The sequence below is a fragment of the Sinocyclocheilus anshuiensis genome, unplaced genomic scaffold (assembly GCF_001515605.1).
Source record: "Sinocyclocheilus anshuiensis isolate Anshui unplaced genomic scaffold, SAMN03320099.WGS_v1.1 scaffold1003, whole genome shotgun sequence".
Lineage (NCBI taxonomy): Eukaryota > Metazoa > Chordata > Actinopteri > Cypriniformes > Cyprinidae > Sinocyclocheilus > Sinocyclocheilus anshuiensis.
In genome coordinates this window covers 867,478-879,802 of record NW_015542495.1, presented here as the reverse complement: position 1 = coordinate 879,802, position 12,325 = coordinate 867,478, and the positions used below count along the sequence as shown (strand labels likewise).

Here is a 12,325-nt window from a genome sequence, read left to right as displayed (position 1 = left end):
ATTTACTGTACAATTGTATTATTTTCTTTAATACGAGAGAATCATGCAGGAAAGAGAAAAAATGGACCTGTGATGAGGTCACATTTGTTACAAATTTGCTTATTTGATTAGCGGATAAGTGATATATGCAGAATCTTAAATATCCCTTCCTAATTTCATTTTCAAAGTTCTAAAACATTCGTTATAAATAAAATGATAGTTATGCACTTGATTATGATTTGTTGAGCTGTGTTTGAAGCCGCTGTAAATTATTATAAAAACATACATTACATCAGTATTGTTGCTTGGCACACACTATAATCCTGCAACTGTGCCAAAGAAAGTGTTTCAAGATATCAGATTTCATTGCGAATTCTGATTTAACATGTGGGCTACAAGTGCATTCCAAAAGTTTTATAAAAACAATAACCTCCGTGAAGAGGGTTTTAGGCACTCTACTCCACGCATGCCCAACAGCTCTCCTTAACTGTTCTAAATTATAAACTATAGGCCTACACCACGGCTACTTGAGGCTTACTGGTTTAGTTATATATAATGTCTTTGACCTGAACTGTGCAAACACTGAACAGGCCTGCCTGACAGCAGCACACTTCACTTATCAACCCTTATATATGTTCCCACCCAAGCACTGGAAGGCTGAATTTGCCTGTTTGAGGCTGGTTCACCACTCTAGAGTCTATGTACTTTGTAGTCTCAGAGTTTTGTTGGAAGAAGAAATGACACCTGTACCTTAAAGATGGTACTACTTTAGCATGGCTGATGGGTCTGAAACAGAGACTCTTTAGTGTAGAAAAGCTCTCTCAGCTCAGGGTGGGACTACAGACCCCAAACTTCTGAAGTGTAGAGACAACTAAGTCAGCCGTTTTTCCCTGAAAAGTTTTAACACGGTACTAAATTTTCTAGTGAATAGCCTATTTACAAAAACAAGCCACAGAAATCTATTTCCGCTGAAACATTGGATTCAATAAGCAGGATTCTCAGACACCCACCTGATAAAAGCTTGACTGATGTGAAGCCGATATAATTAATGTGGGTGTTTAAGAGCAACTCACAGAAATGACTGACACCCTGTAATTTTCACCAACCGCTCAAGCTATAATTTACCTCATTATGCCACACAAAGGCACTTTTTATTATTTCTGAAAAAAGTTTTTTTTTTAATAGAGAAGACTTTGTCGTTCTCATGCAATCACTGCAACTCTGCATGCTGTTTTTCATTTTATATGATCTCATGGGTCTTTGTAGATTATAATTATTAGCAACTGACCTCTACGACTCACAGCCCACTGAAAACGAAGGATTTTAAATATGCTTGATTTATTTTGCTTTTGATTAGCTCAACAAACAGTAAAGTCGTGATCATGAGCATTTTTTTAATTAGTATTATTTGTATTTAATTTCTTTCCCAAAGTTCTATAGATCATTGATTCACTGAAACTGAAATCTTTATCTGCAAGTAGTTTTTAAAAGAACATGCCCACATATCAGAGAAGATCACTGGAATCACTTTTAAAATTAAACAAAACAGAAATATAAATATGTATTTTTAAGCAAATCTGACTGTCCCGATGTCCCCAAATAAGACAATTTAAATTGCATAACAATTTAAATTATGCAAGGAATTAAAATACACTTTTTAATAAAACTTCATGGCAGTGTTCTTACTTTTGTTAACATTGTCATTGTCTTCATACTGAAGGTTTTCATTCCATATTTCACTTTTTTGTCTTCATTTTAAATTATTGTGCTTGATAGAAACTCTATATCGCAACACCAAAAAACAAAATGCCTAGCACATTTAATACATGCATGATATGAAGAAAATATAGTTTTGTTAGCACTGCAGAAATATTTGTCTGTGGTGAAAGTTCAGTAGATAGAGTCTGAATAATTTATAATACATATCTTACGCTTTTGAATCTGATGGTTCGTTAATCCTTGATGCGTAAACTTTTTGTTCTTTAGCTTATTTTGACAAAGTACCAATTTGTTATAACATGAAATTGCTTTACCAAAAACAGGTGTTTTGCGGTTTGCTGATGGGAATTGCTTTTTTTTTTAGCGTAGTGTGTAGTCTATTTGAGGTAAGCAGGTAAAATGTTTCCACTAATCAAATCACCTCATGTAATCAAGATAGCGAAGAGTTTTAATCTACTGCAAATTCTTCATCTGCCGGAGGGGACAAATCTACTGACGTCTTTTGTGAACCAGAGAGAATGATTCACTGTGAGGTCGTCTCTTTCGTCAGCACTCTGAGACACAGTGTTCCAGCCTCATTTCAATTACACTGCCAACTCATGCAGATCAATAATTAGCTATTATGAAATTAGACACTGATGAGCCATTTATTTATCTGACAAGTGAAAGCCCAGAGAGATTGAAGCTCAGGGTGATGCTGGGAAAGGAACGGAGAGCATCAATCAGCCCTACACCGCTACACTCAAAAGTTTTTCCATCACTTCTTCAGCAGTGTACGATCCGGAAAGTAAGCGGACACCTTCCTCTTGGCTAAGACATTTGATCTACTTTGCTTGTTTGTATTGATGTCAGGAGAAGGGTACACTCAGGACATAAATTTACTCCTGGAAAAAAAAGGTAAAAATTAAAATTTCAACAACTTAACTTACCTTTAATCAATCCAAGATGGATGATGATAGATTTGTTTCTTCATGGGAAAAGATTTGGAGAAATTTAGCATTACATCACTTGCCAACCAATGGATCCCCCAAAGTTGGGTTAAAACAACCCAGCATTTTTTAGAGTGTATATATACAAACTATAACACACACACACACACAATGTTTAAAGGCTAATATACATGCAATAGTTTAGTTTTATATGGCTTTTTCGGTAACACTTTACTTGAAGGGGTGTGCATAAACATGCATAAAAAAACCTTCATATTCATGACGTGTCATTGCATGATTATGAAGGTGTCATGTCAGTCTTATGCACACCCCTTCAAGTAAAGTGTAACCGCTTTTTCCATCCCTCTTTAACGTTTAGAATTAAACAGGGTATTGTTGCTAATATTTAAGACTTCTATATACAAATATACTTCTATATAATGCTAATGCATGTCACTTAGTACATTAAACTACAGCTATCACAAACAGGCCGTGCTGAGACGCCTCATTCCCTTTGATATTTAAGGTCATTGTTTGGGAAAAAGCCTCTGATTGTTCCTGCTCTGACAAAGCAAGACACTGAGTCAGTTTGAAGAGAATAAACCCTTCCCAAGTTTCATTATAGGACACCTGATTGAATAAAGTGTGGTGGTAATACAACATCTTTATTAGCACTTCTATAGTAATGCAGTCATCTATTGCAGACCTGCCTGTCAGACTACAGATCACACAGAGGTCAATCATGCCAGCATTATTTCCGCAGATCATCTGAAACATTTATTGATTGTTTGATTCATTCATTAGCAACCAAGCATAGTAATACAACACAAAGAATGCATATGTGAAAATTAGGCAAAATAGAGAGATTCTGAAGTGCGCATCCAATGGAGACTTGACTATATGAAACCACGATTCTTGCAGTGAATGAGCTGTAGGTCACATCACATGCAGTACATCTGGATTACATTCACACACATTCATTCTTTATAGAATGCACTTTCCATAAAGAATATACTGTAAAGGCTGCAATGCAATTACATATTATATTAAGACAGTATGCAATTTCAGAAGCCCTACAAATATCGCAAGTCAATCTAAAAATGTGCTTATTTTAAATATTGCTTTCTTAATGCATGCAGTAGGGTTATTGCAAATCAGACACCCTGAAACCTCAGCTCATCACAAGTCTCAAGCAATGTACTCTGGTCTTAACACACTGTAATGAATTCAGAATAAGCTGAGGCCACAGCGCAGTCGTGATGCTATTACTTCCAGAACCACAAGAGGGCACAACAAGGTTCATGAGTGAATCATTTATTGGTAAAACTGAACTGAATAGTACTTTGCCACACAAAATATGACATACACATAAAACATACATAAAAAAAAAAAGACAAAACATAATTATAAAATAATTTTGATAAATATATAAATAAGGAATCAACACTCAATGCTCGGGTGACACCAAATACCATTTATTAGGGCTTTACAAAGACTACAAAATCCCCCAGATGAATTAAATTGTGGTCTCTTTCTATTTACATGATATGTTACTTACAAATGTACAAAATATAAAACATCTACCAACAAATGTTCCACCTGAAAAGAAACATTTTCAAAGTAGTTCAATGTTATGCGCTGACCGAGAGATGTGTTTGCAATAACATGAAGAAAAGGAAAAGATGATTTGTGATGTACCACGGACAATCACTATTTGTGTTTGAGGTTAGGGACCAGTAGGCAGTTGGAAACCTTTACTGCACTTCTTATAAATGTTTCTGTTGAGTAGTTTTACACTGAACATGGTTGACAAGCAAAGCATCAGGCACAGAGTCTCAGAGTTTGGAGGTTAATACATAGCACCGCTGTATAGTGCCGAGGAATTAAAAAGAAGCAGTTTCCTGAATCAACAAAAAGGTAGATTGGAAAGACTGGAAGGTTAAAGCCTGTAAAACTGTGGCAGTGAGGATGAGTTACTTTGCGAAAAGTAGTTTGAGTCAGAAGGTGAAGCTGGATGTGGTAAAGGCTTGATCGTATAAGACGCAAAGCTTTTCAATGATTCACCTTTAGCACCTTGTATGAAACACCTTGTATCTCCTGACCATGTACATCAAGCAAACAGAGATTAATTTACTGTAAACATGTGCAAACTCTTAAAATATAATCCAATGAAAAGTCTCTCACAGTAAATTGGGTAATCTGTTTAAAGTTTTTGCTTAATCGTAAGTGATTTACAGTGGCCCTAAGAAGTATTCAGAGACTTTAGTCAAACTTGAATTCTGTATCATTATATTAGATAACAAAACACAAAACACCAAACCGAGTAGCATCTTCATAACAAATGATGTTAAACCTTCAACTAACTTGTTTTTGTCTCTTGTTGATTTACTAGTTGAGCAAAGTAACCACAGGTCTAGTTCTTCTGTTTGACGACCAGAAAGTGTCCTCTAATACTTTTTGTATTCCTTTTGAACACTGTAATGGTTCATTATTTAAAAACGTCACACACTTTGTGAAATGTTTCTTTGCAAAATACATGCCGCTTGATTTGATTGTGTTATCTAGTGCAATGATACTCATGAATTGTTAAAAAAAAACGAGTTCAAAATGAAGAGTTTTGTGGCTTTTTGTCTGTCTATTAGTTTTGAGGTCATTTATATGCTCTTGTACTCTTAGAAGTTGTCAGAAATACTTTAAGCAGATATACACATTTAAAATGTACAGTATTTATCTTTCATAAACATATTTGAATCACAATAGATCAAAAATGATCCTGCATTTAAGGATGCATACACATTTCTGTCCAATCAGATGCTCTTTAGAATGGCTATTTTCGGCAGTCGGGTTCTACATTAAAACATTCATGGGGTCTTTAAGTGAGGTTTACGTCCAAAGGGACCAGTGTCTCTGAAAGCTGCAGGACAGGAAGTGTAACAGTGTTATGCGAGTTAGATATGGTTGGGCTCTGATGCATTGCGAAGATAAAACAGTGAATCGCTTTGAATGATTTTACGCCCTTGAACAGTAAACTGACACTAAAGTTTTCTGAAATTGAAAAACACTTCACCTCTCACTGTACAGTTTAGAGCTCTGTATAATAACCAGTCATTACAAGACATATACGGTTTGGACAGGTTGCTGGTTTGCTTTTTTTTTTTTCTCTGTAAATCACAAGAGCGTAATGCTAGACTAGAAGAGCAGAAACGCAATACCGACCGGGCAGAGTGCATCTTTAAGAGGCTGTGCAAGACAGCTCATCCAAAAGAAAGGATGAATGAACTTCAACTACACAAACACTGGCGCACGGGAGCGAAAAACGTTTCCGCGTGCAAGTACACACATATAGCAAAGTAAAAACAGCATGCTAGCGAAGCGACGCGTCGGATTTGTGCTCTCGATTCAAGTGATCCCAGCTCAGCTGGGATTACATAAAGATCTTTTTTACTTTTATACATTTGGACCTTTACAATGCCGTGTTTTACACTAATTGTAACAAAAATAAAATATGTGGACGTGGCATATTTAGGAAAATGTCTGATCGGTTCTGTCCTACGCCATCATTTCTGCGAAAAAGGACAGTGGCACCACATTTAAATGTCTTCAGAGCTCAGCACACTTAAGGCAGCAAGAAAGCACCATTTTCTGGTCTTTTTCACAAAGCTGGTACACTCTCCTACAAGCGGTTGCCTCGTACCTGCGGAGAAGAGAAAAAACTATGCAAACGGCCGTGGGGTCGAACGAAAGACTACTGCAAGGAACGGTGTGGTGCAGGGGTGCTGTAGGTCACTATACGCTTGGCAGTGAAACGAGATTTGCGAATTTGCGTATGATTTCACAGTAGCGGTAATGACACGTTGCACGTTTGTGCTTGTTGGCTAGAGGCGTTTCATGAATGGTGCTGGCGAGATGAGTGTAAACCGCGTGTTGGTTTTGGCACCACGGCAGCACCAGTTTATTGACTGAGGTCAGAATTCAGAATGTTGCCCTTTAGGTTTTTGCACCTCAGTGAATTTAAAATAAACACTTGCCTCTGTAAACATGTTTAACTAACGGATCACCTCCAACAAATTCAAATTCCAGTTGTTGTTTTTTTTAATTATGTGGGCACACACACTTTTCGCCAGTGTCGTGTGTGCCACCAGCACCTTTTCATTCGCCGTATCCTGGACTCTGCATCCTTTTACCACCGGAGGCGTCAGGCGTTTCATAAGCCTGTTTCATAAGCACAAGTCCTGTGGGCCCTTTGCTCTGTTTTTAAACCAATCAGAAGACTACTTCTTCTAATGGGGCAGGGCCTAGAGGGCAGACTCCAATGAGGAGTCCAGCAGGTCGTCGTGGTGACTGGCGCTGTCGCTGTCACAGCTCTGGGCGCTGGAGTAGTTAGCAGCTTCCTGTAGCCTCATTAGCATATTCATCTAATGGACGGAGAAGGAAAAATATATGCGGAAGATGTTACAGTCAGGGTTACATGTTACAATGTAATTAAGTTACTTTTCAAGAATAAGAAGTATGTAATGCATTACATTTAAATTTAAATTCCAATAAGTAACATACATCTCTATTTATTTACTTACAAATAGAATTTAAAAAGTAATTTGTCTTCTAGATCACTAGATCCTTGTAAACAATGCAATTAAACAATGTTACAAACTATTAAAAAAAAAATGAATAGCCAAGACTTGTTCTATTGTTCTGGGGGGAAAAAACATAGACTGGAAGAAAACAGAAACACGAGTAGCCAGAATGTTCAGATGCAGTCACATTAGCAAATTTTCAGCTGAATTTCACAGGCAAAAAAGGTCAATTGTCTATTGTTAAAGGGATAGTTCACCCCAAAATTTAAATTCTATCATTACTCACCCTCATGTCGTTCCAAACCCATAAGACCTTCGTTAATCTTCGGAACACAAATTGAGATATTTTTTATGAATTCCAAGAGCTCTCTGACCCTCCATAGACAGCAAGGATCCTAACAGGATGAAGGCTCAGAAACATACTGTAGCAAGGAGATCATTAAAATAATATATGTGACATCAGTGGTTCAACTGTAATTTTACAAAGCTACGAGAAAACTTTTTGTGTGCGTAGAAAACAAAAATAACGACTTTATTCAGCAATTTGTCTCCTCCGCGTCACCCTATAGCGCCATTTTGGAGAGTATCACATATGTAAACAGCGTATGCTGTTCTGTGTCAGCAGCAGCGTACGCGGATACGTTGTTTATGTTCAGATCAAAGTGTAAACAACGTATCTGCATACATACGCTGCATATGTTGTTTAGGTATGTGATACTCTCCAAAACGGCGCTATAGGGTGATGCGGAGGAGAGGAATTGTTGAATAAACTCGTTATTTTTGTTTTCTTTCCGCACAAAAAGTATTTTTGTAGCTTTGTAAAATTACGGTTGATCTACTGAAGTCACATGGATTATTTAAACGATCTCCTTGCTACGTTTCTGGACCTTGATCGTGTTAGGATCTTTGCTGTCTATGGGAGGGTCAGAGAGCTCTCGGAATTCATCAAAAATATCTTAATTAGTTTTTCCGAAGATGAGCTAAGGTCTTACGGGTTTGGAACGACATGAGGGTAATTAATGACAGAATTTTCAGTTTTGGGTGAACTATCCCTTTAATAGTGTAGCAATGTATGAAGCAAAGCTGACACAGAAGTTACTTTCAAACCAAGCATCTTTCTGTTGGTCAACGTTGTGAATTTATGTAACCAACTTGAACCTGTTGTGAAATCTGTGTGGGATTTTTTTCCCTAATGCAAAATTCACACTTGCATATATTCGTATTGATGAAATGAAATGACTTTTGAAATGAATTTTGCCTGCAAACATTTGCCAAATAATGATAAATGTGACCCCACCTTCCACACGTTCCACAAAAAGTAACATTAAATGTTTTTGAACTAAGTCCTTTTGATTAGGGCACATGCAGTGTAACAAGTTACTTTGAAATGTAACATTCCCCAATGATACTCTGTGCTAAACAAACAACACACTACTTCAGTTGTACAACACATGAACAACCACGCTATTGATGTTCAAAAACATAGCCACAACGCTTGAAACTGATGGTGTTTACAAAATCTCATTCACAAATTCACATCAATGGCTATTTAAACACTAGCTTAACACATCTGGAATGTAAATATAAAGTGTAACAAAAAGACAAACACTGGATCAAACACAGACAGACAAAATGTTTTTACCTCAATATTCACACAGAGACAATAGAGAGAAACTTTACAACTAATAAAATCCTTGAATCTATAAACAAAAGCGCTATCAGACTCAATTAGATCAAACTAATCACTGATATTTAAACAAACAACAGCAGTTCTGTCACCTTATAATCTCTGAACGTCTGTTCTCGGAAAAAAAGAAATGAGAGGAAACAGCAAGATGAGACAGCACAATAATGTTTGTTTAAAAGCCTTTTCGCAAAGTGTGCCATTGACCTCAGGAAGCCAAAGTTATTATTATCATATTATTTCAATGATTAATAATGAACACTAATAAATATTTGTACAACATAAAAATGTGTTGAGAATAGTGTTTTTGACATTGGGCCTTATTCGTGAAAAAATATCAGAACAAATTTCTGTGTACAAGTCCATTCTCATGTAAACTGTGCAATTGTACTGAATGCAACAAGTTACATGATCAACAAGTTATGATTTACAAAGACATTTGTTCTGCCCATGTGTCAAGATTAATGAATAAGTCCCACTGCTTGTGCTGAATATCTAAGTGGTGCCACCTAGAGGACATTAATATCATAGCGTTCATATTCAGAATCTTATAGTACAGTGATGTCCACAGGAGGGTAGGAAAGGGCTCAACTCTCTCTCTCTCTCTCTCACACACACACACACACACACACACACACACACGCTTATCACTGACAGACAGATTATCTGAGCCCCTGGTCTTTATTATCCATGGACATTTTAGAAAAATACTGTATGTGAGAATTTGATCTAGATAACACTGTAGACTTCATAGTTTCTATGAAATATGATCTTATTCAATACCTTGCCGCTCTTGGGCAGTTTCTAGTCTACATAGAAAAAGAGCTGTTTATTTAGCAAGACAAAATTTAGCACTGTATCTCTTAGTATCTTATAACATACAGCAGTGGGTCCCAACCCTGGTCCTGGAGGCACCCCAACACTGCACATTCCAACCCTGCTCCAACACATACCATGTAGTTTTCAAATAAGCCTGAAGGACTTGATTAGTTGGATCAGGTGTGTTTAATTAGGGTTGCATCTAAACTCTGTAGGGCTCTGGCCCTCCAGCAATTGAGTTTGACACCCCTGTCTTGGGGTGTTTCTCAAACGGAAGGCTGAATCCTACAAAGGCTGCATATCTCGGCTGTCACGTCATCAAACGTTGCTGAAAGCCATCTCAATCGCAAGGATCCTTGGAAGGCAGCCTTCGTTTCGTGTCCTTCATTCAGCTGAATTTGAAGGATGCATGGGATGTATCCTTTGCTACCTTCAATCACCCACAATCCTTTGTGCCCATTCCATTTCATGAAAACTGATGAAAAACGATTCAGTACTGAGCTTGTCTGAATTTATTATGAAATGTAAGACAAAAATAATGTTTCCAGACATGAAAGCATAGATGTTATTTTTCGTTTTGGTGTAAATTACTCACTAAACGCTAAACTGCCAATAATGTAAGCGAGTGGGAGACTAGACGGCTGTGATTCATTGTATTGAATTAATAGAAAGCCAAATAATAGAATGATTTGTAATACAAAGTATTTTTCCAAAACAAAGTTTTATTAGTATTTTCGTGCCTTGGCGGTGAGGGCGGGAACATATGTGACGTAGCCACGCGCACTTACTAGACTGTCTCATTCTAGCGTTTAATGCCGAGGAGGACTCTAGCCTACAAGCCTCTGAAGGACTGAGCTAGGAAGGGCACAGCCTCGGTAGGATGCAGCCTTCCGTTTGAGAAGCACCCTTGGAGTCTTTACTACTGAGCTGATGACCTGAATCAGGTGTGTTTGATTAAGGAGACATGCAAAACGTGCAGTGTTGGGGTGCCTCCAGGACCAGGGTTGGGAACCACTGACATACAGTATACACTACCGATAAAAGCTTGGGATGAATAAGTTTTTTTTTTTTTTTAAGAAATCTATGATTTTATTCAACAAGGACACATTAAACTGATCAAACGTTACAGTAAGGACATTTATAATATTACAAAATATGTATTTCTAATAAATGCTGTTCTTTTGAACTTCCTAATCATCCTGAAAAACAGTTTCAGGCAGCACAACTGTTTTCAACACTGATCATAATAATAATAATGAATGGTTCTTAAGCAGCAAATAAGCATATCAGAATGATTTCTTAAGAAAGAGTAATCTTTCAACTTTGCTATCACAAGAATAAACTACATTTTAAAATACACTAAAAAAAGAAATTTTAAATTAATAATATTCCACAATATTGCTATATTTTTAATTCAACCCCAAACTTTTGAACAGTAGTGTATTATCTAAATTAACTATGTTTTATGAAGCTATCTTTACCAGTGGGTCTCCCTCTGTGTCGCTCTGAGACACTTGTTTGGAGGTGGCTCCGTCTTTAGAGGAGCTGTAGCCATCATAGCCCACGTCCTCCGGCCGCAGCTGCAGCAGTGACTGGCCTTCATGCTGCAGGGAGGCGGAGCTCCAGGGGTAGGTGTCAATCACCCATTTGGACGGGTCCTCCCATGCCGCCCTCTTACCATACAGCTGGAGCAATGAGCCAAGCAGATAACAAAAAGTTTTAGCTACAAACTGTGAGAAAAAAAAACCAATACATTGAGTGTTGTGGCTGCATGTGTACCTGCAGTCCTTCTCGTACTGCTTCCAGTAGATATGGCACCAGAGAATAGTTCCAGAGGTCAGTAAACCACACACGTGAGCCGTCCGCATCCATCGGACAGGACAGAAACAGCCGAGGACCTGGGAGTGACAGATGAAATATCTCACCTCTGTTCTGTGAATAACCAGATCAAATGCGGCTTATGCGTTGTGTGTATTACCGATAGTGACGTCTGAGGAGCTGTGAGCCTCTAAGAAGGAATTGAGGTGTTGCCAGGTTTTTGGAATCCAGTCGATGATTTTGATGAGGTCGTTACTGCGCATGTTTTTATCAATCTCAGTTTCAATCAGCTTTCTTCTCAGGAATCGGCCCAGGAAGCCCTTCACTGGCTCAGTGTGATTGGCACACAGCACCCACCTGAGGGAAAGAAGGTCTGATATTACACTGAGAACATGACTGGAAAGATCAGTGTGTGTATGTGTTTTTTGTACTGTTCGTGTATGTATATGTGTAAGTGACAAATGTAAAATATGATCACTTATGGCCCCCATGTGGCAAGAGGCTGTAATAACAATCATCAGATCATATCTGAGTACCATACCTGAAGTTGTGATGCAGCTCCAGGTTTGGAGATGAGGACACACCCTGGTTCATAGTTCCTATGACATACGGGCTGTGAAAGGGACAGTTGCACATTATTAGATGTAATTCATTTATATTTGATCAGTTTGACAGACAAGGAAAATCCACAATAATGGGTGTCATACTGCGGTTCCAGTATTGGATGCTGACTGGTCAATAAAGCTTAAATACATGATGGTTAATTCAAATACATGAATTAACATAATCTTTTAATTTTAAAT

At 37.7% G+C, this 12,325-nt stretch overlaps 1 protein-coding gene across 1 annotated transcript in view; it reads right to left on the bottom strand.

The window, feature by feature from the left end:
* Positions 1-4,087: 4,087 nt before the first annotated feature.
* Positions 4,088-12,325, bottom strand: part of LOC107694146 (neuron navigator 3-like) — a 184,387-nt gene continuing 176,149 nt past the window's right edge. The window contains exons 41-42 of the mRNA XM_016493750.1: positions 8,981-8,998; positions 4,088-7,042 (exon numbers count right to left, since the gene is read on the bottom strand). Of these exons, the coding sequence (XP_016349236.1) occupies positions 6,923-7,042; positions 8,981-8,998 (138 nt within the window). The 3' untranslated portion in view covers positions 4,088-6,922. The remainder of the gene's footprint in view (positions 7,043-8,980; positions 8,999-12,325) is intronic.